Source organism: Ammospiza nelsoni, chromosome 7 (assembly GCF_027579445.1).
Source record: "Ammospiza nelsoni isolate bAmmNel1 chromosome 7, bAmmNel1.pri, whole genome shotgun sequence".
Taxonomy (NCBI): domain Eukaryota; kingdom Metazoa; phylum Chordata; class Aves; order Passeriformes; family Passerellidae; genus Ammospiza; species Ammospiza nelsoni.
The window spans coordinates 14,109,187-14,128,521 of record NC_080639.1 but is presented as its reverse complement, the minus strand read 5'-3'; the positions used below and the strand labels follow the sequence as shown (position 1 = coordinate 14,128,521).

At 48.7% G+C, this 19,335-nt stretch overlaps 2 protein-coding genes across 3 annotated transcripts in view; one reads left to right on the top strand and one right to left on the bottom strand.

Annotated features, from left to right (window-relative positions):
- Positions 1-3,062: 3,062 nt before the first annotated feature.
- METTL21A (methyltransferase 21A, HSPA lysine) lies at positions 3,063-6,236 on the bottom strand. Of its 2 annotated transcripts, none has more exons than XM_059476067.1 (3): positions 6,010-6,236; positions 4,709-4,820; positions 3,063-3,683 (listed from the first exon to the last, which is right to left on the bottom strand). In XM_059476067.1, the coding sequence occupies exons 1-3, from the start codon at positions 6,154-6,156 to the stop codon at positions 3,286-3,288; spliced, it is 657 nt and encodes a 218-aa protein (XP_059332050.1). In that variant the 5' UTR covers positions 6,157-6,236; the 3' UTR covers positions 3,063-3,285. The 2 variants fall into 2 exon arrangements, with proteins under 2 accessions (XP_059332050.1, XP_059332051.1); XM_059476068.1 differs by having other exon boundaries at positions 3,574-3,810.
- Positions 6,237-16,236: 10,000 nt separating this feature from the next.
- CCNYL1 (cyclin Y like 1) overlaps positions 16,237-19,335 on the top strand; it is a 37,038-nt gene continuing 33,939 nt past the window's right edge. Inside the window, exon 1 of the mRNA XM_059475985.1 lies at positions 16,237-16,483. Within this exon, the coding sequence (XP_059331968.1) occupies positions 16,237-16,483 (247 nt within the window). The remainder of the gene's footprint in view (positions 16,484-19,335) is intronic.

The following is a 19,335-nucleotide window of genomic DNA, read 5'->3' as shown; positions in this document are numbered from 1 at the left end:
ACATGTTTCAGGGATGGTTTCTCAGTGTCACAGCATGGTTGTGTCTTACTTGGTCACTCCCCTGTGGCTTGGACCCACTCCCTAGAGCGAGTGAATTTCTCAGGAGACTATTAGTGCATTGCCCCACTCCTCAGGGATGCATGCCAAACACATCCTTCTACAGATGAGCTCAGATCACCTGTTACAGAACAGGATCAGTGCAATGGAGCCACCCAAAGGAGTGGGATTCTCTAGTGCTGGGATGAACAGGGTGACCGAAAGTGCTTGGGCAGGGTGTTGGTATCATTGCCAAACAGCTGCTGGCAACAGCTGTGGTCACACATCATCTCATAGTAGAGCAGGAGCTCCCTGGGACCCGTGGGCTGGGAGTTTGCAGGTGTCACTGCCGCGGGCTGCTCCCTGTGCTCCTCACCAGCACTCACACTCTGCTGCTCGTCCTGCACGCCTGGCAACATTCACTTGCAGCCTGACTCACTGCTGACCTCTCCCTGAAGGTAAGTGGGTGGGAACACACAGCACTTGTGAAGCCAGCCTGGGACAACAGAAGGCAGCACTCCCTGCCTGGTGCACGTGGGTGTCAGCACTGCCCAGGAGGATGGACTGGGCTTTCAGCTGAGCTACATTCTCACTGCTGATGCCTGCCCCTAAACACTGTAGCTTTAAATGCAGCCACAACTGACATGTACGTGGCTGTGGCCTAACCGCAGTATTCCTGGCTCTGGTCTCCTAAGTCTAATAGGACGTGTGCCCCAGTGGCAGTCAGAGGAGAAGGTGTCCCCTTGAGGGATGTCACTTGCTGGGCTGGGGAGGGGTCACCAAGAGCTCTGCAGGTCAGGGGCAAGGTACTCACCTCAGCTGCCAGTGCCATCTCGTGCTTTTCCCCAGTTATTAATGGGCAGTAGCATCACTGCAGCCTTCAGACACCCTCCCTTGGGTGTGCATGCAGCCGCTGTGTAACAGCAGCACAGAGAAAGGAGCCAAGCCCAGTCTCCACTGGCACGTCCCTGCTCTGGCAGGATGGCTTTGGGCTGTAACACCACCAATGGGGTATCTGACACTGAAAACTTAACAATTACATTGAATTAATCTGCATTGGTTTAAAAGTACAAAACTGTTTCCATCGCCAAAGCAAGGCCTGGGGCAAAACCCCCTTCTTAGAAGTGTGCAGATTGCTGCACCAGCCTTTATTCTGTGCTTTATTCTGTGCTATTTAAGCAGAATTTTTAGCATGTTCCTGCTATGGCAACAGTGCAAGCTGCTATGGCTGTCAGTGCTGCAAGCTCCAGCCTCTTGCAAGGGCCCAGCACTGCCAGGCTCTTCCCACAGGAAAGTTCCCCCGGGCACTCACGAGCCCAGGCACCAGCACGCTGCTTTCTGCCAGCTCCAGCCCAAGGGGAGCCTGAGCCACACATGAGCCTAATGGCTACTCCCAGGTGAGTCTGGAGACAAGGCTACACCAGTGGGGAGGAAAAAGAAAAGGAGAGGTCAGAACTTGCAGCCACACTTCCAAAACTAGAGCCGGAGAGAGGGAGGAGAGCTCATAATTCTTTTCAATCACTGCTCACCCAGCTGAGAGGACAGAAGGAGCTACACCTGAGAGTGAGAGCTCATCTCATGACCTCTTTTCAATTAAAGGTGCTGTCTTCCTTCCCCCAAACTGATTCCAACTCCAGTTTCAGGCTGCGAATTCCCAGCCAGCTGCCTAAGCACTGTTTTAGTGACACCATGTGGCTTCTGAGGATACTGTTACAGCAAGTGTTCAGAACAGCAACTCCAGACGGGTCTGAAGCCAAGCAAGGAACTTCGCTGAAAACATGCAAGAGACGTGCCAGAGATAAAACTCAAACCTTAACGACAAATGTGTCATTTCCACATTACAGTCAGCACAGCACTTCTGGACCACCGACCAGGAAGTATGGTGGAAGCAAAAGTGACAAAAACTTCCAAAATGCCCATGGTCCAAAGCTGCTTTGCTCTGCTGAGCCGTTTGCTGTTGCCAGTGTCAAATACCTACACATGCTCAAAGTCTGAGCCTGAACTGAGGCTTTTTGAGTTTAAGTTTAAAGCAAAAAAAGTTCCACATCCACACCCACAAAAAAGGGTACTAAAGCAATTCCTGCATTTAGAGCTGTAGCTGTTTTCTGTTAGCCATTGTTTTCATCAATTTCATTCTTCCACCACTAGAAAGAGAAGGAAGTCTGCTGCTGGTGCAAGATGCATTCCCAGATCTTGTGGGATAAACACACAGATGTGTTTTACAAGCTCAAGGTATGAAATCTGTTACTTGGAGCAGTGTCTTAACTACCACTGTGCACTGAAAGCACTCTGAAACCTAGACACTGCCCCAAGGTCCCAAGTAATTCAAGAGTAAGTACTTCCCCTGCTGCAAAGACTTTACAGAGCACCCTCCTGCCCTAAGTAACAGCCCTCAGAAACAGAGGGAGCACAAACAAAGGCACAAAGTAGAACATTACCTAGTGGTACTTTGAGAGTCAAGGGCTGATTTGATATTTTAAGAACAGCTTCAGTTTCCTCGTTGCACTTTCCCAGCAGCACACGTGCACATGTATATCCTCCAAGGAGCCTTGATCTGTATGAGGCAGACTTGTTATGGACAACTCAGAAACCACAACTGCTTCAGTACTGCAGGTGTAGCCCACTCACTTGCAAATCAGGTAAAAATAACACTGATTTTTAAGCTGGCTTACTTGGCAACCCCTGTTCCCGGTGCCCCTCCGGATTTTGTTCTTTGTTTCACTGTGCCTCCTCAACGCAGTAGTGACAGCAATAAAACAACTTTATAGCATCTGCCTTTGGTTCTTTTCTGCCTTTTAAGTGGTTTCTTTTACCACAACTTCTAAGATGCACAAGTCCTGAAGAGTTAAAGCATTTAGAGCTGGAGCATTAGCTTTTATTTCATACTACTTTTATTTCATCCTACTCTCCTACTTTTCTAGAGTTAAGGCAGCAATCAGGGAAAAAACCCCATTGTAATCTCTTTAAGTTTCCCCCAGAAGTTAAATGTGGTTTGGTTTCAGACAACATACCTTTTGATATAACAATTTTGATGTTGGATATGACTCTATTCAGATATGAAGCAGAGGTTCAATATGCAGAACAGAAGTACAATCCTTGCTGTATCAGACCCAGTGATCAGACAAGATCATCAGAACAAGAAGCCAGTGAAATAACACAACTGCAATTTCATGCTCAGGAACAAGTGTATTGAGTAGAAACAAAGGGGAGAATTGAACAGCATCAGTGGCTTATTAACAAAGCAGAGAGTCACAAGTCATCCTTGCGACTACCCCGCTGTGCTTTGTAGATATGAACATCCTTGCTGGAGTCATAGTGGACCTCAGACACAGAGAAACGCTCTCTCAGCATCCTCAAGAACTTGAGGTCGCGCTCGTAGCGGATGCGGCAGGAGAGGAGAATCACTGTCCGCTCTGAGCACAGGTGCTCCAGCGTCTGCAGCAGTTCTGCAAATGTTTCTTCCAGATAAACGATGTCTGCACCCAGGATTAAGTCAAATGCTCCTGGAGAGAAGTTATCCAGGTCTTTTCCCCACGTCAGCTCCTTCACCACTGCTCTGGGATGGAGTTCAGGGGGTAAGTTCGCCTGCACGTTTGACTCCAGGAGCTCCAGTGCAGCTGCTCTGTCTGTGATGGTAGCTCGGGCACCTAAGGGGACAGGAGGGCATGGCTCACACTCACAATCCACATCCCTCAATGCAGCATGTGGAATACAATGCTTAACTCCAGCAGACTCCTTAGGTCCTGTTAAACATTAACAGCTCCTCTGAGCTGCCTGATTGAAAACAAACAAATAGAAGAACAAAATAAGCAAAAACCCCCTGTCTAGAGACATCCTACCCTCCATCAGTCACTTAAGAATATTAAGTGTATGAAGATTAAGCTGGGTAGGGAAAAAACCAAATTTTCTGGTGCTTTTTCTTAATGCATGAAAGTCAAGGAGTTACTTTTGGCCTTTCTATATGTGACAAAAGAATAAATTACAGGGGATGTTACAATTAACCTGCTCCAATTCCATATTTTTCCATAGGAGAGAGGCAGCTACAGAGCGTCTTTCACAGGTCAGACAAAAGTTATGCTTGTATGATTTTTCATGGCTTGACTGTATTTTGTCAAACTGTTTTGTTCCTATGATTTCAATAGGCACCTTTCACAGCCACTAGAACATTGAATTACAAAGTTAACCTGGGAAAGATTGCACAAATTTAACATAGTACCCAGTTCCTGCTTCATCCACAGACAGATCAGCAGCAAATCACTTCATTTCTCCATGCCCTCTGTGCAAGCCAGGCTAATGAAAGGCTTTTGCAAGCTCAGAGAGTGGTTTCTGTCTGTAGCTTTATCTGCATGGGAGGACAAGGGGAAGAGGGGAAGCACAGCTCTTGTCCCTGGGGGGAATAGCTGCAGAGCTGAATGCTGCTGAGCTGCCTGCCATGGCAACAGGCAGCAGCCTCAACAGGGTCCTGCCACAGAGTAAACTGCAGGGGCACCATGGCTGCAACAAATACCCAGCGGGCTCTGAGTCTACCCAGGAAGGAAGATGACCCACAGAACCATCACAGCTCACACGCGCAGCTTTGGTGCTCACTTCTACACCAGGCATGTACACGTTAAAGAGCGAGTTTTACTACACTTGTGATTTGCTTTAAACCAGACAACAAAAAAGCCCTTACCTAGTAATGTGACCACTATTCCCAGCAATCCAGTTCCAGCTCCCAGCTCAATCACAGACCGATCCCTGAGATCAATGCCTTCCATCTCCAGATAAGCACACAGAACAACAGCCTAAGCCAAGAGAGAAGGACGATTAGGCACAGGGTTTCAGTCATACTGAACACAGGCTTTCTGGTTTAACCTGAGGGAGAAGGTTATAGGAAGGGTCAGGTGCTTCAGGTCTGCAGCAAACTTTGTTCAGCACTTCTCCACCTCCTGTGTGCACCTGTAGTCTTTTTATGCTTTATGGAAATTTTTATAGAGTTTTATGGAAGACTCCTACTGGCAAAAGGAAAAAAGAACCACAGAGGTTACAACTTAGATGTGGTAACTGCTCCATGAATCCCCAAACATTAGCAGGAGGTAGAAAGAGTTGTATTTGGAAAGGAAAAGTTGTATTGGAAAGGAAATACAATAATTGTACCTGGAAAAAATTTCCTCAAAGGAAGTTTGAGGGGTTGTCAAATACTAGCAAATGAACCCAGTACTGCAAAAGTCCAGAATAAGGTTTCATAGTATCTTGTATGATATTTCAAAAGGTTTCTGCACAACACTGGTATGCCCTCAGGAAGGACACAGGGAAAGTAAGCTAATGACACTTCTAGCTGGTTGTATATAGCATGTTATATGTTATATAGATCTTGAGAAGGACCTCTCCCGCAGCAAGTTCTGTCAAAGCTGATGTCCAGAAAGATCGGCAACCCTGTACACCAATTCATTTGGGAAGTTTGCTGAAAATGCTATACTTCTTCTTTTAAAAAGGTAAAAGTGCAATCTGTGTGTGGACTGAAATCCACCCCGATGGGAAGCCCTTGGATTCCTGCAGTGATGCTGTGAGCAACTGCGCTGTGGCCTTGGACCCATCGCAAACCTCTCTGTTTTGGACTGTTCCTATCCCCAAGATAAAGGCTATCGGCAGTCCTGCTTGGATCTGTGCTGTGCTCTGAAAGGTGCCAAGCTAACATCACCAGCCACTGTAAAGAAAGAGGTGAGAGTTATCCGGGATATTTTCTGTATTGGGCACTGGCTATGCAGGGTTTGGATGGTGCATCTCTCTTGCATTCCTGCAGGATCTCTTATGGGGGAAGAGGGAAAAGTAAAGCATAGTTTAACATATTCTTTCCTAACATGAAAAAAAAAATTAAAAGCCTTCCCTTTACAATTCTACGGTAATTAATTTCCTACGGTGAATCTGAAAGCTCGGCAAGAGCCACGGGAAGCCACCGAGTGCGGAAAGGCTGCGCTTGCCATGAACACCTACCGCGTCCCAGACCACGGCCGCCACCCCCAGGCGCCGCCAGTCCTGCTGGAGGCGGATGGTGCGGCTGGCGAAGTGGAAGGTGGCCCAAGGGCTGTGCAGCTGCCGCGCTGTCCAGCCGCCTCCCTCCTCGTAGGGCACCAAGGCCATCCCGCCGCCGGCTCAGCACGGCCCGGGCCGCCGGGCAGGCCCTGCCCGAGCCCCGCGCAGGAGATCTCCGGGGCCGCCGCGGGGACAGGCCCGGCCCCGCCCGCCTGCTCCGCCCGCGCCGCGGCCCCGCTACCGCCTCTGCGCAGCGCCCGAGCGGGAGCGGCAGCGCTCAGCCGCCGAGGCAGGGCGGTCACTGCTCGGGTACGCGGGGCTGGGCTGGGCTGGAAGCGCCCCGGAGCGGTGCTGCCCCCGGCCGCGGCGGGAGCGGGGGCCAAGGCGGCGGGGAGGCTGTGCCGGGGCCCGCGGCGCGGGGAGGCCCCGGGGCGGCCCGAGGGGAGCAGCGCCGCGCTGCCTGCAGAGGGAGGCTGGGCCCGCAGGGGCTCCTCGCCTGCTCACGGCCGCTGCCACGCGGAAAGGTCCGGGGGAAAGGCCCCATGGCCGTGGGACATTATCAGCTGTCCCCACTGCCTCCCTGCCGTTCCAGCCTTGGGCTTTTGCTTCGGGGGTTGGAAGGCAGTGCCCGGGAAAGGCATTTGTGCATCGCAGCAAGCCCCGTCCTCCATTGCCGGCACGGTATCTCGGCAGGGACTCGTCCCAGCCTGGGAGCGCTCCCTCAGGCGCTGGGTACCCAGCCCAGGCACAGCAGTGCTGATCTCAGTCGAGCTCCGACCAAGGCAGCACAGCCAGGGCTGCTCTCGGCTGGCCGTGTGGCTTAAGCGCTCCCCGGCGCTGTTTGTGCAGCTGTGTTTCTTCACCTTTGGCTCCATTTAATCTCTTGTTTGGCAAAACAACACAGTGCTCCTCTCTTGTGTTACTTGAACTAGCTCCAAAGACCGCTAAAGGCCCTGGGAGAGCCGGGGAAGTGTCCTGGCAGCTCTCATGCTCCGGCTGCCTGGAGGCACAGCCCCACAAAAAGGCGCAGTGCCTGCAGCCGCCTCCTGAGCCCCGAGAGGAGCACAGGGCGGCAGAGGCAGGGGACAAAGCTTCCCTGCCCCATCTCCAGTGGCTCTGTGCCCTGACAGCTCCCGGTAACAGCACCCATGAGGCAAGGCCGGCCCCTCAAAGGTGGGGACTGTAACCAGCTCCAGAAAACATCTCCTCTTTCCCACAGGGACCAGCAAATCTGTCTAGGAGTCAAAGGCAAATGTGGTTACATCTAAAAACTGTCGAGTGGCTCATGAAAACCTCTGTGGAGAATCATTGCAGGTAGCACAGGGGTAACAGTGAGTAAAGCCTGTTTTAGGGTTCTGCTCCTGTAGGAGAATGGAACCCAAAATTTCACTTGCCCCAAACCAGTCCATACTTGTCTTACGGCAACTCAGACTTCTCCCTATAAACATGCCAGAACAGGTGTGATGATTCAGTTTTCTGTGGTTTTATGTCCTAAAGTGCTGGTCCCTTTCCACTATTCCTGCTTTTGAGAGTTTGAAATTGCTTGTGCTATTATCTTGATTATTTTTTTAAATTATTTATATAGGCAGTGTGGGAAAAAAAGCAACGAGAGTCATTACATTTGAAACAAGAACTCTGAATGACTTTTTGTGTCACCTACATTCTGCCTAAACTACATCAGCAGGCAAATAGAAGGAAACTCCCAAATGGCACAAAGCTTCCACCTCCTGCACCATATGCCAGCCCTGGGATCTCCAACCAGAATATGAGGAGTGAGGCAGGGCTCCAGTGCTCCCACTGCCTCCTTTCTGTCCCCAGATGAGTTTTCTTCACCTGCAGTATTTCATAAGAGCAAGTGTCTAGCTGAATAGCAACTAGAGTAAAAAAAGGCTGCATGTGAAAATGTATTGTTCCCAAAGATGACAATGCAGTGAGTGCTTTTATCCCAATAATGTGATTTTATCAGTCAGATATCCCTGAATATCTCAGGAGCGCAGCAGGTTCTCTACCAATCCTGCCCTGCTTCCCAGAAATATTTCCCCTTCTTCCCTACAATGTTGCTCTGCCACTGACTTCCATGAGCCTTAGACAGAAGATCAGAAATTACTTTCCAGATCATAACTGAGTAGTGAAGCTATTAAGAGTCCACTAGAAGTTCGGTAAGGGCCCTGATTTCCCATATTCATTCTGAGCCTATGTTTACCTTCTCTTCATTTTACCACATCCATTTTCTAATAAAATGGAGTACTGGGTGTTATGGTGACAGAGAGACACACTTGGTTTCTTCTACCTTTCCTGACAGTAAAAGGATAAGAAGAACACAGCAACACAGAATTGTGGCTAAAACAGATATCCAGAGCTGGAATGGCTTTCTCCCAGCAGGGCTAAAGCTCAGCACAGCAGTGCAGTGGTGAGAACGTAGCCTGGTTTGGCTTTTGAGCACTGCAGAGGGCTGTAAGGACACCTAAGCTGCAGGTAATCTTGTGAAGTAGGAAACAGCTGATTTTAAGGTAAGCAAGAATGATTTAAAGTATGAAGAAACACCGATTCAAGTCCATTCTCACCTCATTCAACCACTTGATAAAGCAGGCATAATGTAGCCAATTATGAGTAAATCCCACCACCTCGGATTTGGGTAAGCTGCTTGGGGTGATTAAGAAAAAGTGTTTAAGCGCAGTGGTCCTTGAAATACTTAAAAGATCAAAGAACATAGTAAGTAAGATAGAAATGAGTACAAATTATTTAGAATCTATACTAATATAACTCTTACTGCAATCTTCTCTTTGCTGCTTAGTATGTAAAATCCTCTCTGAGAAAAGAATGTGCCAGTTCTTGTGGTAGCTCTGCAGACACTGGGTGCACTGCATGTCTGCGCATGGATTTTGGAGACATCCATGATGGGAAAATACTGCATCCCTCACACAGTCTCTGGTTACCAAGGCAAAGGCAGATATAAATAGAAACAATCTGATTTTTTTTAAACTCTAAGTAGAAACCTGTGTTGTTGATAACCCTGTGACAGCAACGCTTTATTCCAAATGGTTCTGTTCTGCATTTGTGTGGAAACTTCTGGCTTAATCCTTTCCTCCCGAAATAAACAGCAGCTACTTCTGGTTGTCATTCCACTGAAATATGAAAATTGTCTTGGAAGTAAAGTTTGTGAAAATATCTGTTTTGCTAAGAGCTTTCATCAACCAAGTGAACAAGAGCTAGCACAAAGCATGGAGAACCCAGAAAAGAAAGCTGTCTTTCTCTTTCTTCTATGTATCACTGTAAGGAGCCATTCAAATGACTAGCACTGAAATGGTTTAACAAGTTTTACATTTTCATCTTCACCAGTAGAAGAATCTTCCAGATTCTCCACATCAGTAAAATAGATGGGGTGGTGAATCACTTGCTGTTAAATACAAAGGGAATAAAGCAGAGATTAATTTGGTTGATGACAGCTTGCGGTTGCAGAATCGAGACAGCCTCAGCTTGAAGTGATTTGGACCATCTTTGAAACTGATGGGGTGAATTAAAAATGAAAACTTTTTTTTTCTGCAGAAACTGGTGGGTTATCAGTAGACCTTAGAACCCGATGCTTCTGCAAGATCCTTGCAAAAAAAGTGAAATCTTGAAATAAATGTACAATCCAATCTAGCATTTAATTTCCTTTACACACAGAATTTATTTAAACAGTGGAAGTAATGATCAAAAATATGAAGATATGTAATTTCATAAGTGCTTGAGCTGAAACACAGGAAGTTTCTGGAACCTCTGAAGAGGGAATTGTTCCTATCAGTAATAGTACATTTATGCCTTCAACCTTGCCTCTTGATAAACTGCCATATATAATCACCACGTTTATTTAAATGTCTTGTTGCAGAAGGATCACTTAGCTTTTATTAGAATTATGTGAGTGAGCTCTCGAAGGTCTTGCAGGTCTGAAAGCAGACATTGTTCTGAAGTTTCAGTTAAGGAACAAAAAGCAAACTGAGAAAGCTCTTCTTCATGACTAACCACTGGATTTCCAATTGCACTTCATTTGCTGGAAACCTCCCCCCACTTTCAGATGTTCACAGACCTACAGCCTTACCCACATCTCCAGCTGCTGAACCTCCAGGCCACGAGATGCCAGTGCTGGGTCTTGGGACAGGAGAGTCCATAACCATGGAGCAAGACTGACACGTGAGCAGACATGGGAAAGGCTGCTCCAGCAGCACTCCAGGGGCACAGGGCTGTGGTGGGGAAATGGAACAGACATGGAGCAGGGAAAATGCTACAAAAACCTTCCTTTTGTGGAGTCTGAGAATGGATCTAGAAGCTTAACATTAGGTGGAGAAATTTATAATATATTCTATAGGTGCAGTGTTTTGCAATTTGAGATGAAATTATAGTGCAAGCAATGCACTGTATTAATTTAAAACTAGTTAACAACTAATTTTAAACAATTTTAAAACAATTATACGAACACACAGACAACAGCTATAGCATTCATATAGATGCAAAAGCATTTCCCTCAGTGCAGCTGTTACCCTTTTAAAAGAAGGAAGAATCCAAGTATATGAAAGATGTGGGGGATTTAGTGTCATTTCTAATGGTATTGTCAGTGTTTCTCTTCTTGAGTCCTTAGAAAGAAAATCCATCAGACGATAAAGAAGATGGAAGAGTTGAGTCTAAACAATTTCAGGTACCTTAAAACTAACAAGGAGGGTCCCTTAGCACCGCTGTCCAGGCTTTGGTGGCCCAGAGTTGGAATTAGAACTGCAGAATGTTACCCTAAATAAGCTTGCTGCAGGACTTACACAAGCACAGTTAGACTTTTCTGAGAAAAGCTATTCATGTTAAAGTTTGTGTTAAAATACTGAAAAGCATTTTCCTTTTCCACAGAAGAAATCTGTCTCCCTGACCTGCAGCAACAGCTATTTCTAATACTTGATAAATCAGAGTGGTGGTTCTGCCAGCCCAAAGTACAGCTTTGCAGGCCTCCATCTTGCCTCCAGCTCATCTCAAATTTTCTTCTCAGGTTCTAAGCCTCCATTATCATGAACTTAGTCTTTGGTAACTGTCAAGCTGGTTTTATTTTACCTGAAGACAAAACAAAGGCAGGAGCAGAAGAGAGAAGCTAAGATAAAGACAGGTTTACTCCCACATGCCTGTGCTGTTGGTATCCCTGCAGCGATCCAGATGCTCGCATGCCAGCCAAGCAGCTTCTGCATTGCCTGTAATGACATCTTAGATTGCAGCAAAGGCAAAAGGAGGGATTTAATCAATGACAGCAGCACTGCAGTCTGTCCTTATGCTATCAAACATAGCTCCCCATCCCTGGTTTGCTTGTATTCACTGCAAGCCAAGGTAGTACAGGAGATTTAATAGTGCGTGAAACATTAGGGCTACTAAAAATCCACCTTGGGTGTTCTGAATAACCTCCCTGGTTACTTTTTTCCCCCAAACATTGGAATATTCTATTTCCCTATCTACTGTTTTGCTCAGGGATTTTTCCCTTAAGTGGCTGTAGTCTTAGGTTACTTGTCAGCTTCAAAAGACATCACATGTGCAACATTTTTGTCCTGTCAGCTGGTAGTGGTTTTCAAAACAGGATGCCTATTTTTCCCCCGATTATTTCCAAGTGAGACACAGAAGTCTGAGCTTTTGTTTTCAGTTGGTTATACAGGTTCAACCTGGTGATTCATTCTTCCTGCAGTTACATTTCCAGGAAAAGACAAAGCCCTGGCTCTTCTCCAAGTTATCCAAGTAAGATCAGAAAGCTCTCCTCCTCCAGCTGTGACACTTTCTAAGAAGGGAGAAATTGAACAAAACCCATCCCAGAGTTGGTGTCATCACCCTGCAGACAGGCAAGGAGGTGCATGACCTTGGAAAGGCATGTGCAGTACCAAGTCAGGGTGAAGATAACAACAGAGTTTACTGGATTTAAGATTCTCGGCCCTGTGAAGCACAACCAAGTGTGTGCAACGAGCCGTTCTCCATTTCTGAGACTGATGGTGACTGTGAAGCTAGATAGTTTACAGGAAATTCTGCAATTTCATTTCAAGCCTTTTAGAAGACTTTCATCTTCTTGTTGCAGTTGGTGTGGACAAGAACATATGCTTGGAGTTGGGAATTTTTCAAGAGTTATTACTCATAAAGAAGCTGGTAACTTTGGCTTCAGACATCTCCTCTTAGGGATACTGCTGCTTGCAGATGAAGGGTAGCCTGGTTTTGCATAATGAGGCAAAGGACAACTGCTTGTGTGGTTGTGAATGCAAGTGCTGAGATTTCAGAGAGGGACTTAAAAACCTGCACCAATCTGCCTACAAGGAACCATCGCAAGAAATGTAAAGACTTGTCTGAGAAGTGCAAGCAGACAGCAGCTCCCATGTACTCAGCAAATGGGCCAAGTAAAGAGACAGAATTACCTCCCCCTGCAAGTCCACAAGCCAAAACACAGCTGGTAGCACTAATATTAATCGTGTCAAGCCTGGTAGTCTTCATTTATTATGCATCCTGCAAATAATTATACATATAGTTAAGTTTATAGCTCAGAAGCTGCATTTAGTGGTTGGCAGGGTGTGCTCCTCACTTGGAGTAGTTGGCAGGGTATTGCTCCTCTAACCTCATTAGACTAACATGAGGAGCAAGTCTGGTCCTTTGTATATTCAGAATAAACCACAGGTCTTTCTAATCTCTGCATATTAGTAGCAGAGGTCACTACTGCTTTGGCTGCCATCACAATCTGATTTAGGGTTTGTTTCAAGGTGCTGTCTGGCCTTCCTTAAAGGCTGTGTGGAGCTCTCCTGAAGTTTGCAGCAACTTCCTGAGAGGGCTTAAATTAGGATTAATTTCTCACATTTTTGAAAGTTACTTTCCTTTCCTTTTTGTGAAAATTGAAGCACAGGAGGGTTGCTGCCCAGTGGGTGCCCTGCTCAGAGACAAGGGGTGGTAATTGAGAGTCCCATGGCACACGCATCTCTTTCTGGGGCAGGAGGAGAAGAGGTTGAATCCAGACAGTCCATAGTAAGCTATTTTCAGCTCAGGCATTCAGTATTGACACGATCCGCCATCCAAAATGCCTGCTTATGCAAAATGTGGATCTGCCCATTGAACATCAAAGTAACTGATTTTTTTTAATAATGGAAACTGTCTGATGATTCACTGGGGTAAATCAAGCAAAACAGTAGAAAGATGAGACAGAAAATAGGAAGAGAACCAGGACCAGTATCAAGTCATAATAAAGGGTATTCAGCGTATTGCTATAGCAGTAAGTCAATAGAATGTTAAGTAAAAGATAATGTCTTTCATTTCTGCAGGGCATTGTTCAGACTACACCTATTAACAGGATCACCTGGTTCTGCAGAAAATACACACAGCAACAGGTTTTGTCATATTATCCTGGTAAGTCAGATCTGAATTAAGACTTTAAGAGTTACTTTGCCAAAATGGAGCAGGAAATGAATATTCCTCATCACTGCAGCTAAATGAAAACATGCACAGATATGGAAAATTACTCTTTACTGGTGTACTGAGGTATGTGGAAGCGGAAGCTTAACTTCTGGAATGACAAGGAGGTGGAACAGTTTGCTGTTTCTGTGACTTCCAGGGATTAAATTCAGCTTCCTCTTCTTAAGACCTACATGAATAAGTCCTCACAGGGAAACAGACTACTGATTTCTTTCCTCCCTCTGCAGGTTTGTATAAATCCTGATACTCCACAACAGCAGTAGCGCAGGGGAAGAGCAGACTTCGTCTCTCCCCCTTTGCAGAATTACACACTGAGAACAAGTATGAAACCCACAGGAAACTTCAGCCTCTGTGAGGCAGAGGAACCAAAACCTTCACACCCAAGTAGCAGTGAGGCACATCACACACTCCGGCCACTCTTGAGTTCCCAGAATTTTTCACCTATAGGCACAAGTACGTGGGGTTTTGGCTCCTGGCCCCAAAGGCTGGGTCCTGGTGCTCAGCTGCCCAGTGAGCCACTCCTGCTCACTTCCTCACCCTTGAACAAGGATTTTCCACTGCCCAAACCGCAGCTTTGGCAAAGGATTTCCTCGAGGCTGCTCCAAAGCTGAGGGTCAGCAGAGGTCCCAGCTTGCTGCTGGGATGCCCCGAGGCACTTGCTCAGCTGCAGCGCCCTTTGCTGAAGCCAGGCAGCCCCACAGCCCACGGCTGCAGGAGCAGACAGACTGGCTTTGGGCACGGACCCTGGGCATGGCTGCTGTCCTGCTGAGGTGAGCAGGTTTGCCTGTGCCTCTTAGCACTGCTCTGCATGGAGCAGCTCACCTCCAGCGGCATGGAGCCCCTGGAAGGGGCCCAGCAGTGCAGCAGGAGTGCAGCTTGCTCAGCCTCTCCAGAAAATAGTCAGCCAGGTGCAAAGAGTGAGGGAAGGTATTGCTCTTCTCATGCAAGAGGAAATTAGGCCAGTTTTCATATTAAAGAGTGCAGATGCAAGCCAACTCTTATTCTTGCTTGAGAATTAATTACTTCAATAAGTCACAGCAACCCTCTAGCTTCTTCTTTTTCCCACCATGCTCACAAAAAAACAGTGAGTGCAATGCCAGAGGGAAGAAAATACCAATCTCTCAATGGCTATTTTGCATTAAAACCCTTTTTCTCTCCCTGGCCCAGGTCTGTCTCCTGTTCCACCCTAGCCCTACCTAGAACTGGGAGCAGGACTGGCTGGCCTACAGCTTTCCAAGCAGAGTGCAGAGGCTGCAGAAGGACTTCAGTTGGCCTGAAGTGGTTCAGGAAGAGCTGAAAGCAAATCTTCCCCAAGGCCCTGGTGTAATCCACAGCAAGGTCAGATTCCTCTGGAGTAACAAGGCTTTGCAAACTGTCAGTAGCATGCAGACAGGCTTAGCTAACACAGTTTAGAGAAATTGCTGGTAAGTGAAAAGGTATCATTCATCAGTCTGAGGGAATAATCCTCATATAAGACTATAAATCATTTGGTCTGTCATTTTATTGTGCCTGGGATTAAGTTGTACAAATTCTGGAAACACAGCATCTCTGACTTCCTCTCTTCAACGAAACTACACATGGTTTGCCCAAAAACTCCCGTGTTTGTCATCACATGGGAGAGCCAACATGGGGATTTTTCCTACAAAATGGAGTAAAACCCTGAGCCTGCTTATCTTTGGAATAACTGCCAGCATGATAGCAGAGTTTTGTAATACTTTTGTGTGTTCCTAAGTCTTCTGCAGAGCCATTCTTCTTATCGGGGGCCAGAGTTAAATTTTTGTAGCGATAGTGGGTTGTTTCATTGCAGAACAACGCATGTTTGCCTTTATCAGGGCCTCTGACTGCTGTAGGTATCTCGCCCTCTAATCCATCTTCCCTGGAGTGTATTTGAACATTCCAGTCCTCTGAGGAGCTCTCAGGTAGCTGAAACTCAGCAAGCGAATCCGCAGCTGCTGGGGACTTTGAGTGCTCCCTGGGGATGCGGGCGGCCCCGTGCAGTGTGGCATTCCCGGACCGATACCGCGCACGGCAAGAGCGGCTGCCCCGGCCCGGGAGCCCTTCAGCCCCTTAGAGGGAGGGGAGAGGCCGGCCACGGGCTGCTGCAGCTCGCGGGCCTGCGCCGGGGCAGCGCGGGCGTTGTGGCTCGTGCTCCTGCGAGTGGCTGTCCCCTGCCTGTCTCCCGCCTGTCCCCGGGCTGTCCCCCTCGCTGTCCCCCATTCCCGCATTCCCGCACGGCCGTTCCCGGCGCGCCCGCGGCACGTGCACGCCGGGCCAACGCGAGCCCCCCGGGGGCGGGAGCGAGCGCGCGGCGCCGAGCGGGCGTGGCCACGGGGGCGCGTCTGAGGCCTCGCGGCCGGCGGTGCGTGCGCGCGTGCGCGTGGGGAAGGCGCGGGGAGGGGAGGGCGGAGACGCGGGCCGGGGGAGGGCGCGGCCGCGGCCGCGTGACGAGCCCCGCGCCCATTGGCGGAGCGGCCGTCACGCGGCGCCGCGGCGGGAGGCGATTGGGTGGCGGCGGGGCGGGGCCCGGGCTCCCTCCGGCGGGCGCTCGCGCGAGGCCTGTGCTCGCCGCGTGCAGGAGGCGGCGGGGCGGTCGCGCGGCCGTGGGGGCGGGCGGGGCCGCGCGCGGCCGGGGCGGGGGCGGAGGCGCTGAGCCCGCCCCGCGCTCCGACCCGCCCTGCGCCCGCCTCCCCTCCCCCGGCCCAGCCCGGAGCCGCGCAGCCGGGGCCCGGCGGGGGAGCTCCGAGCTCCATGGGCAACACCGTCACCTGCTGCGTATCCCCGGACGCCAGCCCCAAGCTCAGCCGGGCTCGCGGCGGCGGCGGCGGGGCAGCGCCGGGGCCCGATCGCTGGGCGGACGCGTACCAGGCGGCGGCAGCGGGCGGCGGCGGCGGCGGCTCGGGGTCGGCGGAGGCCGAGTCGGGGGACTCGGATCCCGGCGGCGGCGGCGGCGGCGGCCCCCACCTCCAGCACATCAGTGACCGGGAGTTCCCGGATGGTGAGCGGCGGGCGGGCGAGGAGCGCCGGGCACCGCATCCCTGTGCCCTCGGTGCCGCCGCTCCGCCCGGGCGGGCACCCGGGGGGCACCGGCGGCCCGAGGCGCGGCCCCTTTGTCCGGCGGCGGGGGCAGCGCGGTCCCGCCGGCCCCGCGGGGCTCGGCCCGCTCCGCGCCCCAGCCAAAGTTCCCCGCGGCTGTCACGGCGCCGGCACTGCCCCGGCGGGTCCGGCTGCGGGCCGGGACCTCCGTCCGCGGGACGAGCCTGGGGCCGCTCGGCGAGTCCCCGCCCGGGCCGGGAGCGCCTCCCCTGCCGGGCAGCGCCCGGCCCTGCCCGGATCCCGCAGAGGGGGTCGGGGAGCAAGAGGAGAACGTGGCAGAGCCCCCGGGTGCTCCTGGCTGAGGCGGAGAAGTCTTGCTGCTCCTTTCTCCTTAACTATGGATTCGTGACTCGGCCGTAGTGTTAGGGCAGATGGCAAAAGCTGCTGCATTTCCAGTCTCTGTTGAACAGGAGGAAGGAAGAGGGTGTGTGGGGAGTAAGGGAATTAAGAATTACAAAGATTGTGTGCATATGACATCACCGTGCTGGACGTGAGTAATTTATACTCTGGCTGTGCGGGGTTGTAACTGTGGACTCATGACACCGGCGCTCCTTGTCGCGTAGCTCTCGGTGTTCCCAGCTTGCTTTCCTTGGACTCATGGGAAGGTACGTGCGTGCTGCTCAGATGGCTCGCAGTGACACCCGGAGCGCTGGTACCTCACAGAGCCGCTCTGTGGGCATCTCCTGCCGGGCCGGGAGAGCCGCGGGGCCGTGCTGCCCGAGGGGCTCCCCACGCGTGTAACAGGTTCGGGGTGCTCCTGCTGCTGCCGCAGCCGCGCGGTGCAGTCTAGCACCTCATGATATTCAAAACTTAGTTTAATTAACAAACATCTTGCTTTTCCTCTTTGCAATTATAACCACACCTCTGCGAAAACGATTCGCTTGGAAAAAGATAGTCTGCCTGACATCTTTAATGTACGGTGCGTACAATAACAATAATCACTAATCCGTGTAATCCGTGCTCTTCTTGAACTTAAAAAAAATTTTGCTATCAAGACTCGTTGCAGAAGAGTGTGAGGAGACCTTCAGAAATGGAGTTATTCAACTTGCAGGGTTCTGCACAGCACCATATGGTGCAGCTGTTCCAGAAATGAGATGGAACAGTCAGCCCCTTGGACCTCCTCTGAGACAGCTGTGCAATAGTAGAAATTATGTTTGCTGCCTAGGAGAAATAAACCTTCATTTTTGCAGGAAGATTATTACAGAACTCTCTCAACTCATTAGGGGAGGAGGAGCTAAACTCTCTAGAGATTCTAATAAGTCAAGCAAAAATGCCTAAGCTGAACAAATCTCCTCAGGAATAAGGGTTGTATTTGTTTGAATCTTTAGTACGTGATCATGTCAGCTGTGCTAAGTAACAGATTTAATTGTGAATTCATCCATGTTTCAGGACTGGCCTTGAAGTAGAGATGTATTAATTTTTTTTTAATTTGCAAGCCTGAATAAGGGTGTATTGTCCAAGAATAAAATACTAGCTGTCTATCACAAATTTTACTTTTGTGGCTATAGAAACTTGAGTCTTCAGGCGGGAGATAATCCTAGAATTAGAACTGCATAAGTGGTATATGTTTAAGATGATTTTAAAGACTACTTTTACAGTGGTATGTGGTTCACTGTTGCCATCCAAAGTTGATCTGCTGCAAGTGATAGATGATATTTGAAGTTTTCTGATTGATACAACTCTTTAGGGGTGCAGAAAATATCAAAGTTTGATACCTTTATTAAAATAAAATTCAGGATGGTCAATTTTAAAAGTAAAACTTCTTGTATTGATTTTTGAATGTTACAAAGCAGTCCCTGGATAGAGTTGAAGAAGTTAAGTTCAAAATGTAAAGCACTACTTATGAAGTCTGAAATCAAGTGTTATGATCCAGACTTTATGACAAAGTTAGAAGTGAGACAGCTATTTGTTTAATTTAATACCTCCTATGAAAGAATAAATCTGTAATAGACCAGATAGCAATGCTTATTCCTTTTAAACTGTAGGATGTAAAAGCTGTTGGCATACCCAGACCATGCAGACAGCCTGCATGTTTCTGTGCTCTTGACTACTAGAAAGTGTTGTTTTCATTTGGGGGATAAAATGTATTTCTGTAGTTGATTATTGCATAAGATCATAGGCTAAGATGCAAACCTAGTCTATAATGGGAGGATGAGAACCTACTGACTGCCCTTGTCTTGAATCCTTTGGCAGGGAGAAAAGAGAAAGCTGCAAGGAAAAAAAGTCAAGATCATTTTGGCTATTTTTGTTCCATGCTGCTCACTTCTAGGAGTTTCTAAGAAAACAGCTAAATATATCTGAAAGCTAGCATCCCAATGGGATGGAGATGCTTCATTCCTTAAGTTTCTACCTCTATGTTGTTTGTTGTTCTAAAGTCTGTCTTAAGTACTTTTGCACTTGCTTTGCTAAAATTGAATGTTTTGGTTGTATCAGGAATGCAGAAGTTACCATCTGAGCTTTGGCCTTTTTGTTTTGTGTTGTTTTATAGCTTTGTGTTGCTCTTCCATAGCGAGTGGAATGTAATCCTCACTAAGAGCACAGACCTGTGAGGAAGAATCTGTTGCTTCTCCAGCACTCTGTCCTTAACAGGCACTACTTTCCAGTCAGCACTGCTTGAATTGTCTGTATCAGATCAGAAGGAAACAAGAAAATTCTCACTTTCTTAAAATGGACAAACTACAATGTGGTATTTATGTATGACAAAAAAGCAGTGGTAGGTGGAATGGAGGTAAAACACACAGTAAAACTGAAAGC

Bases quoted from the DNA above. Each gene is read 5' to 3' on its own strand.
- METTL21A (XM_059476067.1), bottom strand. From the start codon at position 6,156: ATGGCCTTGGTGCCCTACGAGGAGGGAGGCGGCTGGACAGCGCGGCAG. The intron at 4,821-6,009 runs GTAGGTGTTCAT...CTCTTGGCTTAG, and splicing joins CGGCCGTGGTCTGGGACGCG to GCTGTTGTTCTGTGTGCTTA. The intron at 3,684-4,708 runs GTAAGGGCTTTT...CTGTCCCCTTAG, and splicing joins AATAGTGGTCACATTACTAG to GTGCCCGAGCTACCATCACA.